This window comes from Ictalurus punctatus, chromosome 8 (genome assembly GCF_001660625.3).
Source record: "Ictalurus punctatus breed USDA103 chromosome 8, Coco_2.0, whole genome shotgun sequence".
Lineage (NCBI taxonomy): Eukaryota > Metazoa > Chordata > Actinopteri > Siluriformes > Ictaluridae > Ictalurus > Ictalurus punctatus.
The window spans coordinates 4,690,763-4,716,929 of NC_030423.2; the positions used below are offsets into that span (position 1 = coordinate 4,690,763).

The following is a 26,167-nucleotide window of genomic DNA, read 5'->3' on the forward strand; positions in this document are numbered from 1 at the left end:
GGGTTACAAAGCTATTTCAAAGGTTCTGGGAGCCGTTATCTCCAAATGGCACAGTAGTGAACCTTCCTAGAAGTGGCCGACCTTCCAAAAATTCCTCCAAGAGCTCAGCGATGACTCATCCAGGAAATCACAAAAGAACCAAGGACACCATCAAAGTACCTACAGGCCTCTCTTGCATCAATAAAGGTCACTGTTCATGACTCGACTATCAGAAAGACACTGGGCAAAAAGAAGAGTGGATGAGTGGTGAGGTGAAAACCACTGCTAACCCAGAAGAATGTTAACACCAAAACACACCCTGATGATCCTCGAACTTTTTGGGAGAATGTTCTGTGGGTTTATGAATCGAAAGTGGAACTGCTTTGAAGACAGGGGTCCTGTTACATCTGGCATAAACCAAACACAGAATCCCACAAAAATATCACTGTGATGATGTGGGGATACTTTGCTGCTTCAGGGTCTGGGCAACTTGCAGTAATTGAGGGAAACATGAATTCTGCTCTCTACCGGAAATTCCTAAAGGAGAATGTCCGGTTTCTCAGTCTCTACCTAGTTTTTGGGGAGTTTTATGTAACCCAAACATTGGGTTAATGGCTGGGTCATTTTCACTGACAGTTTAATCAATGCACCCCTCGCCCACCCCGACGCATCAACCCAACTCCTTGGGTCAAATGAACCCTTCTAAGCTGTTCGTTTAGGCCAACACTCAGGATGCTTTGGGGTCTCCAGAGACCCCAGACTGTTACAGTGTTTTTTTAAATACTACTTTATAACATTTTATTAATTTTTTAACTCTACATTTGTAATTTTTAAAAATTTATTGGCCTTGAATTTGTACATTTATTATATATGTATGTATAAAATTAGAACATTTTAATGTAGCATTCACTTTAGGGAAGATACAGGCCTCTCTGGTGCACTCATTCAAATAATATGAAGACTGTAGCATGGTTAAGTGGCAGATTACTGCCATCTGGTGGTAAAAACAAACACTTTTAAAATTAAAATTACTTGCAATTGCACCTAAAATCAATAGATGGCGGCAGAGGTCAACTCACTTGCCAAAATGACTCGAAAAAAAGATTCGTTCATTTTGCTGAACGAGATTCAAAGATCCGAGTCAGTAAAATGATCCGAACTTCCCATCACTATCTAAAACAAGTCGTTGTTCCCGACTCATAGTAATGAACGACACATCACTACTTCAAAAGTGAATATCATGTACTGCTTCGTCAGTGTTGGCCTTACACTACTAGTGTTTATGTCGACTGTGAAATATGGACTGAGGATATTTTGTAATTCTCAGCGTCTGCATCTTATCTGAGGCTCTGAGTTAGGGTTAGCTAGCTGGATGCTAACCCTGAGTTAATAACATTACTTTAGCATACAGCTGGTGGTAATGTTAGACGTTCCCATAACCTATTTCAAAGTTGACGGTAACCTAGCATTACATCTGTTCATCAGGATGTAATACACAGAGTGGGTTAATGTTAACTGCATTTAGGAAGTGTTTTGGACAAGGCAAGCTGTAGTAATTAGCGTTAGGCGGATGGGTTATGGCCATGTTTGAACGGTAATGCTGGGTAACAGGTGGAGACAGTTAGTGGCTAACGAAACTTAGCTAGCTCAGTAATGTCGAGGCCAAAAGTTCGTCACAAGGTTAACATGACAAAAAAGAGAGGTTGGCGGTTACAGTAGATTATAATTCTTTCCACTATCTCTGTAATGTTGGTTTAATTAATTAGTTTGTGCAAATAAAAAATAGGCGATGAGGTGTTAGATTAGATGCTAACTAGAGTGTCCTGGTGAGTCTATAGCGCCATTTTGTTCATTAGGACAGTGGTTTTCAAAGTGGGAGCCGCCAGGGGGCGCCCGGGGGGCCTCAAAAATTTGGTTTGAAAAATAAATAAATACATGATTTTCTATTTCTCACTCTCAAACAACCACACACACACACACACAATCAATTCCTAATCTAATGTAATGTAAAAATGCAAGGTGTAATTATTAATAAATAAAAGGGGGATATATTCAGTAGTCTGTATGTTTGTGTTTTAAAGACATCTTGAAAAAGGGGGGCCTCGGTCAAATATTAATGTCATTTGGGGGGGCCTTGCCCTGGAAAAGTTTGGGAACCACTGCATTAGGAGAGTGGAGGACACATTTACAAAATTACACAATTTGGGATTCTGTAACGCAATTTCTCAGTTAAAGCCCCAAAAGGCATTTGTTCATATTTTGTAGCTAACAACCTACCAACAATCTTTCTTTTCTTTCTTTCTTTGATATGACACACAAAAATTTTTTTTTTGTTTAATAGCTGAACATCCCGGCTTTAAAACATACCTCAAACAAGTTCAATGAAATTCTGTTAATTAATGGAATATTTTATTCCAGATCAAGTAGAGGAAAAAATTATGGAATCACCTTGCAATTTGCATTCCTAAAACAGATAGCAGCATAAATGTAAAAATGCAAATTAGTCTGCAGTTAAAAGAGAGTGCTTACAGACCTCAAGCATGGACTTTTTGAAAGGAAACATGGCCTCAGAAAGACAGCTGTCAATTGAATCAATGGAAAGGATTATAAAACTCCTTCAGTTAAAAAAAAATTGTCCATGACAGTGCTTTATCCTGCAAAGCTGATCTCTCAACCACTATTGGAGTAAGTTGGAACCAGCTTGATGGAGAATATTGTTTTTCATTAGTGACGTCCATGCCTCAAAGAATTCAGGCCGTCTTATAAGTTCGACATAACTTAGGCATGCTTTCTTTCTCTTCATGCAGTCTTTGTTTCCCATGATAGCCTGTACAGGAGAAGGGCTGTACATATGTGGTCAATTTCCTTTCCTACTATTGCTTTGCATACAAGTGCTTTTATTAGCCCCAACATCCCCAAGTGCTACATCTTCTTATCTGATTACACAGAAGTTTCTGTCCCTGTTCTAACACGATAAGCTGTAAGTTAAGCCAAACAATGATCTAACTGTCAGACCCCCACTGTTCCTTCCTATTTTTCTGTGTATATATAAAATCTGCCTATTTCAGCATTAAACTAAGAAGCTTTCACTGAACACTGTGTTTGTGTGACTTCTTCCCGAGCTCAGTACTGAGCGGGTAAGAGTAGCTTGGCTCCAGGAATTTAATTTAATATATCTGACAAAAGTGAAATACTCTTTCCAGCGTCCTTTGTTCATTCATTTTTTCCAGTCCCGTCTTTTCTGTTGTTGTCCCCAAACCTAGACCGGGCCGTGATGCTGCGTAGAAGGAGGTCCTGGCTATACTGGCAGCAGAAATTTCATTGGCCATGTTCTAGTGTGTGGTCAATGCTCCTGAGCTTCGTTGTAACTGGCTCGTCAAGGCCGCATGCCTATAGTTGTCATGTTTGTTGCCTGCCTCCTTTCGGTTTGATCTGTTTAATCGGTCTTGTAGTTGGCAGGATTCACCAAGCCTTTTCCTCTTTGTTAACATGGTTTGTAGGGTTTCATCAAGATTGAACCCCTGTGGTGTAACTGGGTGACTTGTTTACTGTCCCGGTGAGAGTAGCAGGTGCGAGGCCTGGTAGGGTTAGCACTGATGGTTTCTATTATTCTTCTGAGCAGTAGCTCAGACGTGGTACTTTGTTCTGAATGAACAGTTGTAAGCCAATTTGGTGAAAGGTTGAACTCTTGATTCGACGACTGCTCTCTTTTGTAGACTACTTGTGAGACATGAAAGCAGTTGTTGGGGAAGACTGCTGGTATGAAATAACTGCTCCATTTCTGGTCAACCTCCATCATTATCATTTTTGTCCAAATAAAACAAAATATAGCATGTCCAAATAATGCTTCAAATAAAATAAAATAAAATAAATAATGACATGACAGTGTGACCTCGCATGGATGGCAATTCCCACTGTCCAAAAGCAAACACTTTCTTGTAAGTTGCGTGTGTAACGAGTAGGAACATCTGTTAAGTTACAGGGCTTTTAGTTTGAATGGAGCTGTTGGCAGTAGCTGTGTGCACCTTCCTTTTAACCAAGGTAGAGACAAACTCATCCAGGCTCTTTCAGCAGCATTAACGCTAAATAGTGATGAGTGTTAACTTACCTGGGGTCGTTTGGTTTCCTCGTCTCAGGACTCTGACTCTGCTGTCACAATCACAAGGTCAAAGCAGTGTTGGTCACTTGTGAATTTTTTTTTTAACACTTTTATTGGATAATTAAACACAACATGTGTTGAAATAGTAATAACACAAAAAGTGTGTAGGATCTTAACACATCCTTTTTGAGGGTGCACCTGTTACCAAGCAGCAAAAGCTATTTACCCTAGCTGCTTATGTTCTTGTTAGCTTTCTTGTTTCTTCTTGTGACTGAGCTCTAACTCTGCTTTCAAAAAATTAAGTTCAAATAAGGTCAAATTTGCTCCATCCCTTTTTGATTGTAGAAGCATGCACTTTGACAAGTTGCAAGACTTACTAGCAGATCTAAATTAAATTTTCGGGTACTTGGAGACTTTTTTTTTTGCATCAGACGGTCTGCTCTCGGGCTGAATTTGCTGGGACGGTCAGTCCTGGACAAATTGGCAGTCATCTGAAATCTTCGCCATTTGTAGATTATTTTCCTTACAGTGGAATGATCATTTTAAACCCCTTGCCATCCACAACCTTTGTCTGAAGGCCTTACAGAACTCTGTAGATCTTGGCATGATGACACCACACACCTCAATAGCAAAGGGATCACCAGACACTAGATATGAGAGGGATATAAATAAGACCGGTTCCACCTGCACTCCATAAGCAAGATTTCTGAACCGCTAAAAATCTTAACAATTAAAATAATAATAATAATAATAATAATAATAATAATAATAATAATAATATCGGCACCTACTGGCAGTAAACAATGCAACAATAAAAATAAGGCTTCTATTTAACTCACCCTCGTATGTTTCAGTACACTCTCCACACCACTAGATGGCGCTAATGCACATATTGTTGTTTGCCATGCACCATAAAGATGAAGAAGAAAACTTTTTTTTTTTCTCCAACTAAGGCATGTCCGGTTCGGTTAACGCGTGAAGAGCAGGATCACGAGTACCAAGGTGCTGTCTTCCAGTAAATGATAAATTTGACATACGCTAAACTAATGGATAGTGAAGGCGTGAGGACTGACCCCCAGCTTCAGCAGTTCATTGAAATTGAGTCTCAAAAGCAAAGATTTCAGCAGCTGGTACACCAAATGACAGAAGTCTGTTGGGTAAGCAAAGTCAAAGCAAGGAGCTAATAGCGACACTATTTTGGTAATGTTGCTCTGCTCTGTCGAACTAAGTTTAACGAACTGGTATCTAGCTAGGTAAACACTTGGTGTTACAGGAAATGAAGCAATTAAAATATATAAATAAACAGCACGTGCTGTTATAGGAAAAAAAGCGACGGTGGGGTGGAGTGACGCGGGCCCGCGTGCAGCGATGCACGGTTAACCGGACGTCGTGTAAAGCAGTGTCACTATACTTCCAGGTCCATAAGTATTTGGACAGGCTCCCTTGAGATGCTTTGAAATTGTCGTTTACTTGTGGATTTTTCTGCCTTCAGTTTAGTCTTCAGTACGTGAAACGCATGCGCAGTTGGGTTGAGGTCCTCTGACATTTAAGAACATTCACATTTCTTTGCCTTAAGAAGCTCTTGGGTTTGCTTTCACTGTATGTTTTGGGTCATCGGTACTGTGAGGTGCCGTCCTATCAGTTTTGCAGCATTTGACTGAATCTGAGCCGAAAATTTAGTTATATACACTTCAGGATTCATCCTGCTACTTCTATCAACAGTCACATCATCAATAAACACCAGTGACCCAGCTCCATTGCCAGCCACACATGCCCATGCCATAACACTTCATTTTTTTGACAGATGATTTGGTATGTTTTGGATCATGAGCTCTTCCTTCCCTTTCTTTATATATATATATATATATATATATATATATATATATATGTGAAGCCATCTCTTGATTGTTGACATTGACAATCAGTACATTTACATGGACAACAATAATCCAATATTAAGGCAATACTCTGCTTAAGAAACTAGCATGTAAACAGCCATTTTTAATTACCTTAATCTGACTAAAGTCAGATTTTGTGAAGATAAACGTTTGTGTTGAAATGGATGCATGCAACACGTTCCAAAAAATGTAAACTAATAGTGATGTGACAACTTGAAATAAGAACGTGATGTAAAACAGTTGAGGCACTCGTCTAATCATAGTATTTAAGCAGCCTCCAAAAAAGGCCTAGTCCTTCAAGAGCAAGGATTTCACTTTCTACAGTGCGCAATATAATTAAAAGATTCAAGGAATGCGGTCAAATCTCGGTGCGTAAGGGGCAAGCTCGAAAACCACTTCTGAATGCGCGTGATCTCCAATCCCTCAGACGTCACTGTATAAAAACAGCCATGAGTCTGTAATGGATATCCTGAAATAGGCTTGGGAGTATTTTGGTAAACCTTTGTCAGTCAACACCATTCTCTGCTGCAAATGGCAGTGCCCATGGCATGGGTAACTTGCACATCTGTGAGTTCACCAGAAAGACATGTACACATTTTGGAGCAACACATGCTGCCATCCAGAGCAGGACAACGCCAAACCACATTTTGCCTGTATTACAAGCGCATGGTTGCATAAACTGAGAGTGTGGGTGCTAGTATGTCCTGCCTGCAGTCCTGACCCGTCTCTGATTGAGAATGTGTGGTGCATGTGGAAGCAAAAAATAAGGCAACGAAGGCCCTGCGGTTTCCATAGTGTCCCAACTTTTTTGAAATCGGGGTTGTAATTGCTGAGTGAAGTCCAATAGTCTCCGGTGAGTGCAACCGTCGTAGTGTGTCCCAGCTCCTCGGCTATCTTTGCTCTCGAAGGCAATTCAAACGTATGGTCATTCGATGCATTCCAAATTATGTCATGCAGGCCCTTGTCGTCCACAGTGTTAACTGGCCTGCAAGCTGTTAGCTTCATGTGTGTAGTTTTGTCTATTGATTTCCCTCGCTCACTATCGAGCATGGTCTGCCAAAAGCTAGCGCTAGCGTTTACACTGGCTGCATTAGCTGTGTGCATCGCTTGTAAATATTTAAGACTCCGTACTCCGGTGGTAACTCGATTCACATTATTACGAACACGTTAACTTTGACAGCTCTATTATTTTGGCGCATTAGGCTTGTTGATTGCTTAGTTTGACCGTGGTCATTTGATGAGTGAGCCAAATAAATGAGTATCGTCTGTATAACTGTGGTAAGATTTTCTGTAGTCTTGTATGATTTGGCCAATAGCGTACTTCCATCTGCCTAATTGTGCACTTTTTGGTTTTGCTGAAAGTTCTTCCTGTCTCAAGGCTCTCAGGACAGCCTTCAGATGTTGAAAGTTCTGCTGCCAGTCATCAATATAAATAATAATGTCATCCAAATAGGCACCGGCATAGATAATGTGTGGGTGGAGATTCTGTCCATGGTTCTAAAATGTGACCAGGGCTTAGAGAGGTGGGAGAAATTGAGGAAAAGGGAGTGGTAGACAGGTCTTGAAGGAAGGGGTGAGGAGGAAACCGGCTCTAAGGAACTGGTTTCGGGAAAAAGAGACCAGGAAGGGGCAGGGAGTCGGAGAAGGGAGAGCACGAGAAAGAGAAAAGGAAGGGCTGCCTGTCCCCTGGTTCACTGCCAAGTGGTCCTTGGCCAGGTTCGTGACTGGCAGTTGTGGGGCCACGAGCTGGTCTTCCTCTGATGGTAGGGGTAGCAGACAATCTGCCCACTGAGTCTCTGGCCAGGCCCATGTTGCTACCTCTCACTACAAGAGATTTTGGCTCATCCTGAGGTCCCATTTTAGACCGCATGATGTGAGATGTTGCTGAAGCCGCTGTGGCTGCTGCTGGAGTCACCCACCAGAACCAAGCTCCGAGGCACCTGTCCATCCTCAGTCTGTGCCTGGAGAAGAGGCATTGCTGTTGCTCTTCATGCAGCTCAATTATGGCTTCAATTCAATGAAATTTGATTTCTATAGTGCTTTCAACAATGGGCACAAAGATGCTTTACTGAAACACACACATTTAAAACTTATCCCTAATGAGGCGTGGGGCAAGGAAAAACTCCCTGAGATGATATGAGGAATAAACCTTGAGAGGAACCAGACTCGGAAGGGAACCCTCCTCATCTGGCTGACACCGGATAGGGCTTTTATAAATAAATTCTCTTTTAGAAGGCAATTTACATTAAAAAATGACCTTCTATAACTGTGTACTACATGGTCAAAATGTGCAACAGTGTAACCAAGAAATGCATTATAGTTTTCATCAATAGCTTGATGTTGGCACTGCTCCACTAGCAAAACAGGTGCTCGACCACAGCCCTGCTGCCACAAATACATTTTGGTGGCTTTAGCGCACTGTAATGTTTCATCCACTACTCATTGACCATCAAATTCATAGCTTAGTGGGAAGCCAAAATCCTTACACCAGATCTTAAATAAATGTTCCTGCTTGCTGCAGAAGGTAGGAGGTAGTATGCAAGTATGTTAGTATGCTGATGTAGTCACTCATGGAAAAACAGTATACTTTTTCAGAGGAGTGTGGGCTTGAAATTTTCTAGGTTACACAGCTTCACCAGCAGGTGGCAATATTGAACTGGATACAAATAAGTGTACCCAGGGCACACTCACATTAGGCCTGGTTGTCTTGTTCTGTGCTGTCCCCCCACCCCCAAAATAGCCTGCACTCAAATTGTATGTAATGTTCCAGTCCTGAGCACACTTATGTTGTTACATTGCAGTTCTTTTGTTTTGAAGAAAAGAGCTCTCGCACAGCACAGTGGACTCCATAATTGTCACGTTACTTACTTTGTGGCTTATTTGGAGTCATTTGGGGCACAGTGACACACTGCCATCTCACATAGATTGCCTAATAGATTTATTCCATGCTGGACTAAATTTGCATTTCTCAGCCATTGTTTCATCTTCACCATAACGTTAATATAAAGGATGTCCCAAAGGTCTCCATATGTAGAGGAAATCAAAACATTTTTAGAAAAATGTCTTCCAAAATTTTTCATACTTGTATAGCCTTAAAGAATATGTTTGGCAAAAGAAGGATGTCTTGAAATAATTCTCATGGCTTGATCGGGAAGCTGTCGCAAGACTGTGATGGAATAATGTGTTTTTGCTTCCGCCCAAAAAAATGGCATTTACAGCATGGTATAATAAATGATCCGTGGTGTATTTTGAGCTGAAACTTCACTGACACATTCTGTTACTCATCTTGTAAAAAGGCACATAATATACTTTATGTTCAGTACATACAGCTGAATACCCAATAAAGCCGTTCTCATTTACATATTTTTCTGTTTCTGTTCTCAGACAATGGAACGAGAATGAAATAGCAACTGAAACTCGGCCAATTAAGACTACATGTTAACCAGTAGTCATTTAAAGCCATTTACAAGCTGCTGCTCTGCGCTGCTGAAATCCTGGGGGGGGTTTTGGTTTTGTTTTTTTTTGTAACTGTGACATTGCCTGACAAAATCACCATACACATAAATTAAAGACAACAGCTGTTCTGTGATTTTTTTGTCTATATTTACATGTAAAATGTTCACTTGGAGAGATAGAAGTGACAGAATGTGAAAAGAATCTATTTGTGTTCTTTCGAAAATAAACACTTTAAGGTATTTAGCGATTTTGTATTTATGTGCTTTTTTTTTTTATAATTCAAGCACTTTATAAGCACCACTAGATAAAAAATGGCTGTTTTCAAGGTTTTCTAGTACTTGAATTTCAAAATGCCAAAATCAAGTACTTCAAGCTCTTCAAGCACTTTGTACGAAATGTGGGGTTTTTTTGTTTGTTGTTTTTTTCCCCCCATTGTAGACTGAAGATATTTAGATTTGAAATAAAAAATAAATATGAGAAGAGTTTAGAATTTCAACTTTTATTTCTTGGTACTTCTATGTAGATGTGTTAAACAATATAGAACACAGCACATTTTGTATCAGGCCACCCAATTTGTAGACAAGCAAAAATAGTGGAACATGTGACTGACAGGTGTTTCTTGTTAACCATGTTTGTCCTATTAGATTGATTTGTTTTAACAATAAATAGCTCTGAACATCTACTCTTGGTTTTAGCCTTCAGTTTCACCTGTGAAGACTGCATCTGCTGTTAAAATGAATAATCCACCATGAAGATCATGTCTATGGGAGAAAGCAAGACATTGTGAAGCTGAAAAGAGAGTTAAAATCAATCAGAGGCATTGAACATTGGTCTGAATGGGTCAGTCAAGGAAAACAACAACTTAGGACAGAAAAATTGTGAGCATTGTGATAAAAAGCCCAAAAACAACAGTATATGACATCACCAACAATCTCCACAGGGTAGCGGTGAGCATATCACAATCCACCGTTCGAAGAAGACTTTGAGAGCATAAATATAGAGGCCATATACCACAATATGCAAACCACTCATCATCAGTAAGAATTGGAATTCGCAAAGAAATACAGAGACGAGCCACAAACATTCTAGAACCAAGATTAACCTCTACCAAAGTGATGGAAAGGCCAACATGTGGAGAAAGAAAGGATCTGTTCATGACCCAATAAATACAACTCATCTGTGAAGCATGGTGGAGGTAATGTTATGGCTTGTGCTTGCATGTCTGCTTCTGGAGCAGGCTTACTAATCTTTATTGATTACGTAACTCATGATGCTAGCAGCAGAATGAATTCAGAAGTTTACAGGAATATTTTGTCTGGCAGTTCAGAGATGTGCATCCAAATTAATCTGGAGGAACTTTAACATGCAACAAAACAATGATCCAACACACACTGCCAACTCAACAAAGGACTTAGTGGTAGTGGAAGCGGCCAAGTCAATCACCAGACCCATTTGAGCAAGCGTTTCACTTCCAGAAGAGGAGACTGAAGGGAGAAAACCCCCCCCCCCGAAACAAACAACAACTGAAAGAGGGTGCGGTAAAAGCCTGGAAAAGCATCACATTAGAAGAAACCAACAATTTGGTGATGGTAGTGAGTCACAGGTAAGTGTTATTTACTTCAAGACTTCTCTTCCTATACTTTCACTCGGCTAAAAATTGGGTGGTCCGATACAAAAGGTTCTATAATTTATGTTGTTTAACACATCTAGATGTATATACCAGGGAATAAAATCTGAAATCCTAAACTCTCGTCTCACATTCATCTGAATGTATTTAGTTTAAAGCACAGATAAATTAATTGGCCTTGCCATTCCAATAGTTTCGGAGGGGATTGTATAAAACTTGTCCTAAAACTGGTCTGGTCTGCAGCGCTATTGTAAATGCATGTCTAAATTTACCCTGTTGGTGACACTAGAGGGCTTTTTGTTAAGGTACCTGAGACTATCTTTTATCACTGTGCCAGATTTCATAGAATGCATATGAAACATAAATTTGCCTGCCATAAAATCCAGTTGGATGTATAATAACAACAACAAGAAAACATACTCACTATAGGATTGATCTGCACCTTTGGTGTTTGGCCTGCTAATAATAATAATAAGACGAAAACATACAATGCCTACACACCTTTGGTGCTTGGCCCCCTAATAATGAATGTCATTAGTAAATATTCCTGCTGATAGCTTGTAAATGCTTATTTGTGTCCAAATAAAATATAATTTTTTTTCTATTATTCAATCATAGCATAAAACTGCAGTGCTAATTGTTTAAGAGTGTAAAGTGCTGTTTTTGCAGTGTCAAATATCGCCACAATGTTACAGATCCTGTTTCGTAAAATAGTTGGGTTCGTCACTGCAACCCATAATATTTTCATGAGCGTCAAGAATGGTGTCATCCAGTGTCTAATGTCTTTTACATGTTCCTCAACATTATTAAGGTGGTATCTCTCATCTGCTTTGCTGAGCATATGTCTGTGTGTCATCAGCATAACAGTGAAAGCTAATAGGGCTGCACAATATTAAAAAAACTGACATTGTGATCGCTTATTTTTCTGGGATATATATAATATGATGTGAAAAAATACAGGAATTTTCATCAGATGATTTGAATAGCTCTGTTCGGAAAGAATTGATCACTCTAGAATGATTGGTTTGATTTTGTAGGGATCTGCATATAACATACAATTTAAAAAAAAAAATTTAAACAGCTGAAAAATGCCTTTTTATTTATTTATTTATTTATTTATTTATTTTTAACTTTTTGACTTTTTTGGGTAGGTTAATATGCTGGTTGACTCATCATACCAGTGAATTCATATAATACTCTTCTATAAATCCAGGCTGATCTAATATGTCATGATATTAACAATGCATGTTGTTTATCCTAAAATAAGGTGGCTCATTTGGCTCACTTCATCACATTAGGGAATTAACATGAGTGACCGAGTAGGTCATTTAAAAATTTTATTCAACAATTACAAATGTCTTTTGAAAATAGCAAAGTAGGAAACTTTTGTTCTTTTTTTTTTTTTCTCTCCAAAATATGAAGGAAAAAAAAAAGTGCAGCTGTACACCAACTCTGGGATGGCAACTTGAGAAAAATAGTTGCATGATCGTTTTACATACCGCTTGTCAAGCGACCGGATTATGTTTTTAAAACCCTCTTTGGTGTTAAGAGGTACTAATGTCTTTTGCGAGGTGAAAAGTTATTGCATCAATGATTTCTCTCCGCCGCTTGGAACCTCTCATATGGCATAACACTGGCAAAGGCATCCAAAATATTTTTCTTTTTGTGCTTTGGATGGCATTCAGATCTGGTTTGCACTTGTCATACAGAGCTTTGTGGTGCTGTTTTAAGTGATCAAACAAATTAGTTGTTACCTCGTGTTGTAAAAAAAAAAAAAATCGCAAGGCATTCCCGACAAAGTACCTGTTTTGGTCAAAATCATCCTTTCTGTAGCTGAAATTTTTCCATACAAATCACATTTCATTTCCTTTTGCAAGCAAATCTTCCTTTTCTGTGCTTTTCTCCTGTTCCTCGCTTATTTTGCTGTGCGCACGCAGCGCCTGCATGTCACTCCCTAACAACAAACACCATGTTTTTTAAAATCGAGTATAAAAAAAAAAAAAAACACTTTCTATCCAAGAACCCTTAAATCGGAGTAAATTATGACAGATATACTGAGAACCAGTTTTCCTTTTGTATCAAGCGTCAAAACGTAGCATAAGATGTTTGAGTTAATTTGTCTTACTTGACATTGCATGTCCTGCGATGTGACCACTGTGCATGCGCACATCATCAGTTTTTGAACATGCTGTAATTTTGTCCTGTCTCAATTCAATGTGAGTATTTATAATCTGTGGTTTTATACTTGTGTTTTTTCTGTATAGGAGAAATGCATGGATAAGCCTGGTCCGAAGCTTGACTCAAGGACAGAAGTATGTTTTCTCAATTGTGTTGAACGTTTCATTGACACAAGCCAATTCATCCTCAATAGACTTGAACACACTCAGAAGACAAGAGACTCCTTCTCAGACACCATAACAGACTAACTGGAACCTGTGACCAGAACAGACCTCATCTGTTCCCATACCCCTTGTGAAATAACGGTCATTAAACAGTCAAAGAAAACATTTTCATTCTCTCAAAGTGCCTGATTATTGTGTAACATAATATTTAGAAGAATCTTGATTTAGAAATAGATAAGTATGAACATATTGTACAGGAGGCTTCTGTCTCTTTGACTGCTAGAGGTGCAAGTAAGGGAAGAAGGAAAACATGAAACCTCCCTTAAAATTTATAATGTGTAACCAACTCCAGGGCAGAAGTCTGGATATAGCACAAATTTAAGCATTACAATGCTTTATAATGGAAATATGTTTATTGAGAACATAATTGCTTACATCAATTTATTGTTACATGTTTATTCATGTGTTTTCTGTATTTAAAGTCGAGTTTTATTTAGAACCCTAATGTATCCCATATACTCCTGTTTATACTTATACTTATTATTATTATTATTATTATTAGGGGCTGAGCCCCGAAGGAGCACCTATTGTATCCGTTAGTTTTCCTGCTGTTCTTCCCCACTGGGAGTCTATGGCAGCCCTAAGAACCGTAAGTAGGAAAATGATGAAATTTGGCACACTCATAGATATGACCATTACTAGTATCTGTACCAATTATGGGCTCTCTATGACCAACTCTATAGCGCCACCCCTAGTTCAAAATTTCACTTCAAATGGTTATAATTGTTGAACACGTTGTCCTAGAGAAAATAAATTTAGTTCATCAGACAACTCTTATGGTTACATTCCATACCTTACATTAAGACTCCACCCATTATAGTAGTCACCATATTGAAATGTACACTATTCAGTTTTTTGACTACTCCTTGTTGAAATTTTGTCCCATTCTTACCAAAATTGACTCAAATGATCAATGGACCGAGCTGTACAAAAATAACTGAACAGAATTTTGTTCAAAAGTTATGATGTCAGAAATTTTAAAATGTTGCCCCAAAATTGGATCAGAGGCTGTATCTCAGCCATACTTTGATCAATCGTAGTGAAACTTGGTACCCTTCATCAGCAGCATGGTCTTAGGGTCTGTATTGATTTTTTAGAACAGTGCCAACCTACGGATCATGAGATTTGAAAAATTATTATTTTTTATTAGAACCTTTTGAATAGTTGGTTTGAAAATTATGATTTCTTCTGATTCATTGGGTCATGGTGAATCCGTGGATACCATTTTTGCCAGGATCAGACGAACCGCCTGCCCTTAAAGTGTTTGACACATCGGCACAAAATTAGTGATCATTCAATGCATGTTCTTTAGGTATCTGAGAAATTTGAACTCAGCACCACCTATTGTTCTAGAGATATAAGGTTTTTTTTATTGTGTGCTCATTCTCAGCTTGGAAGCTCTCCTCAGCATCAAAACAAATGTGTAGTCTTTGTGTGATGCACTGTGGAAAATGACAAGAACCAATTCTAAAGGGCTTGGGTTCAATTTTTGTGTGGTGCAACTTCTTAAAAGTGTGTGTAATGTCATTTGATTCCTTTCTTTTGTGGTTCAGCATTGAACTAACCTTTCAACCTCTTGGCATGCAAATAATTGCCTCTGTTCTGTTCAATTTCTGTTTAATCTTATTCTTGGCTATGCTTCTGAACCTATCTTTTATTCATTCATGTACATTCTATTGTTCCTCTTCGTGTTCTTCAGACTCAGCACTGCACTTTATGCACCTTTGGAGCTTGGCCCTGTTAATCGATGCTTGCATCTTTATTATTATTATTATTATTATTATTAAATAGCCTTATTTAGTTTCAACTGTAAGCTGTGTAAGACACTTCAGACATGATATTAAGTCATCTCAGGTGACTGGATAGTAAGTTGACAGCTCCAAGTTCAGGTATGAATGGAGTGAACAACACCTGCATGTAGCCACAAGACACAATCTTCCATAAACTTCCAGACATCCTTCTGCCACAGTATGTGTTCGACATCACAGCCCTTGCCAGCAGGCCATTTGGGGATACTGGGATTGTTGGCTATGGCCTTGTTAGTGGTTCTTTTGGGATTGTTGGAACCAATTAGGTTATCAGGTCATGTTCCATCTAGGACGATATTGCAAAAAAAAAAAAAATCTTGATTTTTTTTTCAACTTTATGAACGATTGTTGATTATGATTATGATTTTTTTTTTTTTTTTTTACATAACGCATTTGAAAAATTACACAGTTTATGTATAAAGTTTACTTTTTAGAATGGACTTTTGAAAAATAGTAACAGTACCATCTATAGCAAATAGTGCAAACAGTGGTTCTTATAAATAAAGGGTATTAAATGAAACGTAATTTGCACTATTTTATAGCTGTTACTACTTTTGCATAACTTGGTGAACCTTTCTTTCTTGACAGAGTAAATAGGGACCATGTCTTTCGTGACATCAAATACCACCACAACTGACAAGTCAACTTGGGGTATTCTTCTCATATCTGCATTCCTTCCCTGTTTACAGAGTGATGTCAAATCAACATGGCTGCCCACATCATCAGAAATAAGCAAAGGTGGGTAGAGTAGCCAAAATTTTACTCAAGTGCAAGTAAAACTACTTATAAAACTTACTCAAGTAACAGTAAAAGTAATAATGACTTGAGTAAGCGTTATAAGGTATTCAATGAGAAGACCACTCAAGTAGCAAGTTACTTTGGATCTGATTAAAATTAAGAGAAATCCGGAATCTCAGACTACATGGAGAACTGTAAATTACAGTCCTTGAAAGTGTGTCTGTTCAGTTTATATGATATAAAACCTGGTTTCAAGATGAAGCATCAGATCGCAGTCCTGTGATGGGAACAATAACACACAACTTGTCATTTTCAACACAAAATCTCACACACCAGAGAGAGAGAGAGAGTGTGTGAGAGAGTGAGTGTCCGTCCGTCCTGCCCCCGTCGACACACTCACTTCTTCCCCTCTTCGGCTATTATCTTCCAGGACTGAACACACTTAAAAAAAAAAAAAAAAAAAAAAAAAAAAAAGTGAGTGGTACGCATTCAAACCTTATGTCATATAACCAAACAACACCACAGAATGTAGCAAATTAAAAGTACATTTCTGTGATTAAAAGTTAACTTGAGTAAGAGTATAACTATGGCCAGTTCTTCAAACTGTCAATTTTGCTCTTTCTGCGCAAATATAGTTGCGTATGAAAGCGTGGATAATTAGGGCGTAAGCAATGAAAGTGTGCACGGCCCTGTTGTTTTCCTAAGGATTATTATTTTTTATTTTGATTGATTTATTTGTTTTTTCAAGGTTTCTTGGGCTTTTGGGGCCCTTAACACGCTCAAAAACTCATGAACACACATCAGAGTAGTCGGCCATTAGGACCGGGGAAGTCGGCCATTTTGAATTTTGTGAAAAGTGCATGCGGTGAACTTCTAAACACTCCTCCTAAAAGATTAATGTGATTGTCACCAAACTTGGTCAACATTATGCCAAGACATTAAAGATGCAAAATTGCGAAGGGTTTTCTGATATCTCAAACGGTTTCGCAATGACGAGGCAATACATTTATGACGAAAAAGGGAAATAGGTAGTGTGTCATATCTTCTGCACACAATGAGTGATTTTAGATGAACCTTGAGCTGTATGTTTGGTCACAGGGGCTGATCACATGGATGTGACTACTGTGAGTCACAGTCATAGCGCCACCAACTGGCAGCAGGAAGTGTGTGACTTACAGCTGACTTTGCAATAATCCTCTTATTTTACCCGAATCGACTCAGACTTGGTCAGAATAATGTCAAGACACGGCTGATGTAAATTGTTAAGGGATTTTTTTATATCTGAAATAGTGTTGCCTTGGTAATGCATCAAACTTGAATCCTTTTTTTTCTTTGTATATTTGGGTATATACTTTATTTATATATATATATATATATATATATGTGTGTGTGTGTGTGTATGTATGTATGTATGTATGTATGTATGTATGTATGTATGTATATTTGTATGTTTACTCTACAGCACTTGCTTCACTATGCATGGTTTTCATACACCCAATGAGTGGCAATGGCACCGTGGTGCTTGGGCCCGTCATCACTGCTTGCAGCTATATTTGAGTTTTTGTTTGTTTATAATGGGGCAACAGCAGTGGAAACGATGCAGAATTTCTGTAAAGTCAGTAAGCCTTAAGGTAGCTTACTTAAGTAAAACAAGCATTTCATAACTGAATAGTATTTTTAAAGCATTAAACCCCTGCAATCATTGACAAATATCTGAATTGATAGCAGAATGAATGTAAAAAGGTATGTGGCACAAAACCCCTGTGATCATGGACAGGTATCTGAAGTTGTACAATGCTGTGAAAAACTATTTGATCTGATTTCTTCTGTTAAATCTTTTACTAAATAGTTTTAGATCTTTAAACGAAATAAAACATAAAACAAAGGCAACCTGGCATCTCATTGTGAGCCTGCTACAGCTTTTAGAATGTAAAAATGTGCTTTTTTAAATTACTTTTGTATGTTTTGTATCTAGTCATTTTTAATTAATGCGTGGACAACATCTCTGTTTTAACTCAGTGGATGGAATTGCCCGATGGTCCTGTAGGCACCTTGTGCTGTGACACTGTGTCAGAACATTCTCAGGTGTAAATATGCAGCTGTAATGTATGCTTTGGCATTTTGAGTAAATGTTTTATGTCTGTATATAATAATTGAATATTATTAAAAACTAATGGTGTTATTGATATCTGTATAAGACTGTCACCTCTATAGAAGTGAAAATCCAGCGAATATCGAACCTGAAACTAACTTTATTTCGTGAAAAACCTGGCAAATTTTCCCGGTGGACATGTCATTCTCCAATACTGTAACTCTCTTGCTGCCTTTGAAAAGCATGTAATGAACTTCTGTGTGTTTTTAATTGACTTCTGTATTAGTTATGTCATTTTAATTAATGTGTGGACAACATCGATATTCCGGGCCGGATCTAGGTATAGGCAGGGGTGGTCTAAGCCCACCCAAACGTCTGTCTTGCCCACTCAATCAGAACATGTGCAAAGACAACATTAATCATTTAATTTTTGAGTTGTGTATTGGTTAAAAGCAATCTGACTTGAGCTGTGTGTTGAGAAGTAGACTGTAGACTTCCCCAACGAATTACAAAATAATGACAGAAAATTGCAGTATTTTTTTAAAGCGTTTTTATTGGCTGAAAGCAATTGCGCATTCCAACAAGGCGGATTCAGTCTGCTCACTGTCTTTAGCTAGCAAGAACCGGGTCTTTTAACATTTTAACTCAGTGGGTGGAATTGCCAGTGTGTCCCTTAAACAACTTGTGCTGTGATACCACATCAGAACATTCTCAGGTGTAAATGTACAGCTCTAATACGCATTGGCATTTTTGAGTAAATGTTTTATGTCTGTATATAATAATAATAATTGAATATTAAAACTAATGGTGGTATCAGGGGTGGATTTAGTGATTTGGGGGCCCTAGGTAAAACATAGGAATGGGGCCCTCATTTCAGTATTTTAACATCGATATTTAAAATTTCAGCATATGTTATTTAGCATTAATAGCAATAATCAGGGGTGGACTGGGACTAAAAAGTGGCCCTGGACTTTCTGGCCCAGATTGAACCACCACACCTGGTCCAGAGTACGCCATATCATATCACACCGGCTCATTGATGGTTAGACCCTTTTTTAACACCAGTTACTAGAATAAAAATATAGCAGAAACATAAATGCTATTTAAACATATTTATTTGAAGTAGCACTGAACAGATATCAAGTCATATTTGTAAAATAGGAAAGCAGGAGAACAGTGTGGCAAAGAATATAAAACATTCAGGACAGCATGTGAGCTAGTCAGGGGCATCATCTGGGTGCAGTGTAGGAGAGCTGCACCACTCAGCTGTACATCTCAATCAGGACTGAAACTTTATTACACTAATGTGAATCCACATCTAGTCATTTTAACCCCCAAATAGACTCCTACTGTAATAATATAATAATAATATTTTACTTCCTAATATTATGAAAGTAATTTTGGTATTAGGTCTATATTAATAAATAAGTCTCTCACTATGACCGCTAACCAAGCGCAAACAATAAGTCTCTGTATGGTACAGTAAGAAGCAGATTATTCAAATATTCTTCCTTTTCCTAAATTGTGGTAATATTTAAACATATTTATTTGAAGTAGCTCTGAACATGAATCCACATCTGAATGGCCCACTATCACCATGTGACATTAAACTCACCTACTGCTTCATTTGGGAGCAGGTCAGCAGAGGGAATGAGGAGGAGAAGAGGGGTGTATACATATGTGTGTGTGTGTGTGTGTGTGTGTGTTGGGGGGGATTTGAAAGAGCAAGTCTAAGTGTATGTGTAAGAGAGGGATGGAAAGAAAGAATGAACCCTGCTACCTGTCCTGTGGCTGTAATGCTAGAGCCTGCAGAACTACCACACGTCTTCACGCCAAAGGCAAAATCTGTTCATTTAAAACACTTCACAGGCTCTAATAATAATAATAATAATAATAATAAAAACTACTTTGCTTTCCTCCCGCTTTCTCCTTTTTTTTCAGCACCGCTGCTTTACTACATTTTTGCTCTGTCTGTACACTCACTACACGTGACGTCACCGACGTTTGCATGAGTTGGCTACTTTCTTCCTGAATCATTTCCGCAGATGCGCAGTAAAATTGTGGAATAGTTCAGTGTACTGGGTACCGGGGGTTTAGAAAACACATAAATAATTATAAAAAAGTAAAGAAAAAAAAACTTTCTTAGCCATAAGTTTATGCAGCGTTTTGGGGTCCTTTGGTAGCTCGGGTCCCCAAGGCAATTGTCGACCTGTGCCTAATGGTAAAGTCCGCCCCGGGTGGTATTGAGATCTGTGTAAGGCGCCAAAATAGACAAAAGTGAAGCGAATGAGGAAATTGCGAGATTACGCGAGAGAGGCCGAGTGTGTGTGTGTGTGTGTGTGTGCGCGCGTGTGTGTGTGTGTGCGCGCGTGTGTGTGTGCGCGCGCGCGCGCGCGAGAGAGACAGAGGCCGAGTGTGTCCGAAAGTGCGCGCGAGAGACCGAGAGAATTTAAACATATGGCCGCAATTGACCCTGCATATGTGAGGTGTTCCTTACAATGGGATTATCCTGTCATTTTCAATATATATAAGAGGTATTTTATATTAAATTGCATAATTTTGATGCACTGCAAAAGCTGTTGATTGGTGTTTGTTAAATGTCCTCTATTATTATTATAATTTTTATTATTATAATGAAAAAACTCCTTGGGGAAATCGTGCTTCGGAAATACAAATAGGCATCATTCGGAAATTCAGCCTACTGTTATGAAAAAACGAATTTCGGGGAAAACATACTTTTTATTATGGAAAAATGATTTGATTATGATTTAACTGCAGTAGTACGTTGTGAAACTGGATTTTGTGAAATATTATAAACAATAAATGTTGTGTTTTCATGGAATATTACAAAATAAATGCATAAATATAAACACTGGTGTATTTGATTTAACTTAATCATATCTAAATAAAATGGCACATTTAATTATTGGTTTATTGAATGAATTAATAATTTAATTATTTCGGTTCGAGTACTTTGGTCCTCTGTGTTAGTGTTTATACGTGTATAAAACACATCATATGCTGCAATTTAATTTAGATGGTTCAATTATTATTGATGTACCACCTTTTTCATTTTTTTTTGTTTCTATCTGGCTTTTTCTTTTTGTTTCATTGTTCTTTTTCCTCTTCAGTTGCTGTAATGAATGGTTATGAGTGTTCTTGTCATCAATTCCTCTCGCGCACTCACGCAGACTTTCTCGTGCATTTTCACGCTCTCTCGCGGTCGGATACGCTCGGGGTCTCTCGCGCGCACACTCGGCCACTCTCGCGCACTTTCGGATTCACTCGGCCTCTCTCGCGCACTTTCGGATTCACACGGCCTCTCTCGCGGACACACTCGGGCTCTCTCGCGCACTTTCGGACTCACTCGGCCTCTCTCGCGCGCTTTCGCCTGTCGTTTTCTCTCCCCATTCGCTTCACTTTTGTCCAGTTTGGTGCCTCATTGTATCCTCTATAGAACAAGGGCAGGGGAAAGTGAATGGGGAAAGTTAGTGAAAACTAACTTTATCGTGGTGAAAAACCTGGCTAATTTTCCCGGTGGACATGTCCATCCTCCCTTACTGTAACCTTCTTGCTGTCTTTGAAAAGCATGCAAGGAACTTCTTGGAGCAAAGCAACATGTTTGACAAAACCACTGATGGATTCTGTACGTTTTCCAGTTAGTTAAATTACACTCGGTTTATGCGAACATGCACAAAACAAAGTAACTCCAACTCAATAAGATGGGAAGAAAGTGTATATATGAGGCATATTTGACATATTTTCCATTTTTGGGCAAAAATTGGTTTTAAACATAGTTAATTTAACTTACAATATCAAAACAAATCGCCAATGAACGCGTCATCATTTGTATTTTGTTTTTCAATTTTGAAATCAAGAACGAATGACGCAACGTACACTGACCTATAAATGATGTGCATCGATTTTATCCATTTTTACCTTAGGGGAAAGTAGCTGGTTCCTCTCAAGGTTTCTTCTTTATATCATCTCATGGAGTCTATCCTTGCCACCATCGCCTCTAGCTTGCTCATTGGGGATACATTTATCAATTTAAATAGAAATATCCTGACTTTTTATATATTTCTGTAGAACTGCTTTGGGACAATATCCATTGTTAAAAGCGCTATACAACTAAAACGAATGAATTGAATTTAATTGAATATTTGGGTGGAGTGTCACACCTCTCTGCTTCGCTCATATGCTCTGCTGCTGTCTGACCTTGGTGCAGAGCAACAAAATCTCTTTATCTGATATATCTGAGCTTCCCACAGATGTGCTGCCAAACAGATAAAGCTGCGAATGTGCACACAAGGTGGTTTCCTTTCTTATGCGTTTTCTTGTTATAGTTCTTGTTAAATCGTGTATTACCAATTTTATTTTCGTTTACACGAACATACAGTGTAATGTAACATGCACAGTCCATTTGCAATTGCATTTTCCATGTCTTACGAGGTATGACCCTGTCAAATTGAAATGGCAATTACCCTGTTTGCTTTTGAAACGTGCTGTGGCACTTTTCAGGTCAAGGCATCGGAATTGCAAATGCAAAGGGATTTGGGATTCCATTTGAATTTTGGCAGGCTCCATACATGACCCCGGGGAAGTGAAATAGCAAACTGGGTAATTGCTATTGCTATTTCAATATGACCGGGTCATAACTCGTAAAACATGGGAAATGCCATTGCAAATGGAATTTGCATTTCCATTTAAATTTTGGCAGACACTGTACGTTCATGTAAATCAAAATGCAAATGGTGATACATGATTTGCATTTTTATTTGCATTATGTCACAGTTTATGCATCCACAAAATACAGTTTGCTATTGCTTTTGAAAATTGTCCACAAAATACTTTAATATTTGAGTTTGGCATTGTACATGTTTGCCATCATTCAGCACAGTTTAGGAAACAGTATACCATTGGAACTCAGGGTATAAACAGTATACCACTTGAAATTTTGAGGAATATTGCAATAAATATATCTGATAAAAAATGTACAAAGTAGCTACAATAAAACAACTGTTATCAGTGTATTTGGGCCAGTCTTAAAAATTCACTTTGTAGGTACAGACTATTCAAAATGAGTTGCCTTCTTTATAGTTCAATGAGCGATATCTCCTAAATTTGAGAGATTCATACAAAAATAAAATACAGCATAAAGTTTCAATACCTTAAAACGATGCACTCTGATCAAGTTTGTGACAGCTGTATGTGTGAAGCACTCACACTTTTTTCAGCCTTTACTTCCTTCCCTTTCTTTTAAGAGCTACATTTTTATGTGGCTGTTGAAAGCTCATGGCCTATGACTAGCCAAGTAGAAGCTGTACAAATGCTGCATTGTCTGCCATTGACAAAGTTCATTGACCAGTCTGAATGCCCAACAGCTAAATATACACTTCTTTCAAGGTTTGATATTGGATTAATATTTTCGGGACTGGATTTGGAGTGACATTTGATTGCTTTTTTGTCACAAAATGTGTTCACAATTGGTCAATGTGCACACATTCTAAATGCATGCAAACTCCAAGTGTGAACAGTTACTTGGCTATTGACTTGTGATCAAATCACAGGGCCGTAGGTAAATAGTGAGCAAGGTTACCATGGTTTTTATAACTTTGCTAAAATTGTGGAAATCACAGTCCTCCATTATCAAAGCTGTTATATTGAGTTTTAACCTATTTGACTGTCCACATGTTTTGAATTGGTTTAAGTAAACCTGAGTAACTCAAAAAACATATAAGCCTATGAATTTAAATATAAAGACTCTAGACTGAGCTGGATTTGGATTATGTTAATTTTTCACGCTATCGACTATTGGCCGATAGTTTAAAAACAGACCATGATCAGGGCCGATTATATCCTGTCAATCAAAAGAGGGCGGGAAAACACATCGATTTCATGCTGTGTGCAAAGATGATGTCTCTTGTGTGGAATGACGACGAAACTGCAGTTTGTAAGCTCTGTAATCTCTGCACCGCTAACATTTTACACCGGAAGTGAGCAGCAGTGGAACGGGAGTTTCGGCATCGAGTCTAATTTTTTTTTTCCCCTGTGCTGCTCACACTGCATTAAAGGTCCAGTACACCGTTGAAAGATTTAAATGAAGATGAGTTGACGAAAAAAAGGTGTATGTATTGCACAGAAAAATATTTGTAGAGTAGTATATTTCATATGCAGTTAATGTTAATGAGTTAATCTAATAATAAAAAGCTTGTATTAGGCCTATATATTACCATTTTGTTCAGTGATGAAGTAGAAATGCTTTTGTTTGTGGTGAGTGAATGTGAGACTAACAGGAAGTTAAGAAATTTTACTTTAATCTTCAGAATTTAGTTAATGTGTTAATGTTAATTAGAGTAATGTGTTTTCTGTTTATTTTTATTTGCATTTCTTTCAGAATTGTGGAATTAATTATTATTAATTTGAAAGAAGGCATAAAAGGCAGAACTATCGGTATCACTCTGAACAGTCGGTTATCGATATCGGCTGAGAAATTTAGTATCGGTGTATCTCTAATTAAATCAATAAATTCAAGGTTATTTCAGATTTAAGTTCAGATTTAATTGTGAACAAACGAAACCTAAAGTCAAGAGCTAAATGCTTTGCTGACAGATAGAAGGATGATTACACAGTTCAGGTGCCATTTGTGTCCCACAGATATTACATTTACATGTATGTAAAATAAAGGAAAAAGACACTGTTAACACAGGCAATAAGTCCTTCACCACAGTTTACGTGAATGCGGTCCTGCCCAGGACATTAATCATCCCTTTGCCCAGCATGTCCGTGCTGTATATGCTACCTAGCCATTAGTCAATTAGTATCCATCTCAGTCATCAGATCAATTCTCATGGTATCACAATGATTGTAGTCAAGTATTTTGCTTAATGATGGCCCAAAAGTGCAAGAGTAGTAATACTGCCAAATCGGATGCGCCAGGTTGTAGACAGGTTGTAAAGCGCTTCCATTAAGTAAAAGGTGAAAATTCTTAGTTTAATAGTGAAAGTAAAATAATCATATGCCCAGATTGCTAAGATGTATGGTAAGAGTGAATATACTATCCCTGAAACTGAAAAATCACATTTGTGCCATTGCTAAACTTTATCATAGGTATATAGTGTTCTCTATTATCTGTGGTTTTAGGCATCCGCTGAGGAGCTTGGAACCAATTCCCTACTGATACTGGAATCGTACTGTGTATACAGTCATGTGAAATAATAAGTATACCCCATGGAAATTGTTTGCTTTTTTGACATATTTGGAAAGCAAACATTTGATCATCTTTGCAACAGTGCCTATTAATGAAGTTGATATACTGGAACAAAACCACACAGAAAAATAGCCTTTTCAATCACTTATTCAAAAGAAATATCAATTGATATTATATTATTTTGTGGAAAAATTAAGTATACCCTTGGTCTCAGAAGCTAGTATTGGCACCCTTTAGCCAAAATTAACATCTTGTAGTCATTTTGCATAATTGTCCACCAGGCTTGCTAGAATTTGTGACCACTCTTCCATGCAATATTCTTTCAGTTACAAGATGTTTGAGGGTTTTCTTGCATGTACTGCCCGTTTCAAATCCCTCACAATATTTCAATGGGATTCAAATCTGGTCTTTGACTAGACCATTCCATAAATCTCCATTTCTTTTTTTTGAGCCATTAATTGGTGGATTTGCTAGTTTGCTTAGGATCATTATCCTGTTAAAGGTCAACTTTCAGATGACCTCACATTTGAAATCATCAAGCACTCTTTGATGTGATGCAGAATTCATGGTTGAGTCAATGAATGCAAGCTGTCCAGTCTCTGAGGCAGCGAAGCAACCAAAAACTATAACATTTCCACCACCATGCTTCACAGTTGGTATGAGGTGCTTCCCCTGAAAAGTTGTCTTTGGTCTATGCCAGACATGTCTGCTGTTACTGTGACCAAACAACTCTATCTTTGATTCGTCTGTCCAGAGCACATTATTCCAAAAGGCCTGGTCTTTGCCTATATGCTCATTGGCAAACTGTAGTCTTGCAAAGGCTTTTTCCTGGCACGCCTCCCATACAGGTCAAATTTG

General features: G+C 38.2%; 2 protein-coding genes across 3 annotated transcripts in view; both read left to right on the plus strand.

Annotated features, from left to right (window-relative positions):
- The first annotated feature begins 5,097 nt into the window (after positions 1–5,097).
- timm8a (translocase of inner mitochondrial membrane 8 homolog A (yeast)) lies at positions 5,098–13,567 on the plus strand. The gene is made up of 2 exons (XM_017474724.3): positions 5,098–5,235; positions 13,324–13,567. Exons 1-2 carry the CDS (start codon positions 5,098–5,100, stop codon positions 13,483–13,485), a joined length of 300 nt encoding a protein of 99 aa, XP_017330213.1. The 3' UTR covers positions 13,486–13,567.
- btk (Bruton agammaglobulinemia tyrosine kinase) overlaps positions 5,101–26,167 on the plus strand; it is a 55,690-nt gene continuing 34,623 nt past the window's right edge. Inside the window, exons 1-2 of one of the 2 annotated variants that reach the window (XM_047157077.2) lie at positions 13,712–14,050; positions 15,858–16,007. The gene's annotated coding sequence lies outside the window, so the exon portion shown is untranslated. Of the gene's footprint in view, positions 5,236–13,711; positions 14,051–15,857; positions 16,008–26,167 lie in introns of those variants that run through there. The other variant, XM_053682100.1, reaches the window with a different exon arrangement.

Excerpts from the sequence above, each read along its gene's own strand:
- timm8a (XM_017474724.3), top strand. The coding sequence starts at position 5,098 with ATGATAAATTTGACATACGCTAAACTAATGGATAGTGAAGGCGTGAGG. Across the intron at positions 5,236-13,323 it reads AAATGACAGAAGTCTGTTGG|GAGAAATGCATGGATAAGCC; the intron begins GTAAGCAAAGTC and ends TTTTCTGTATAG.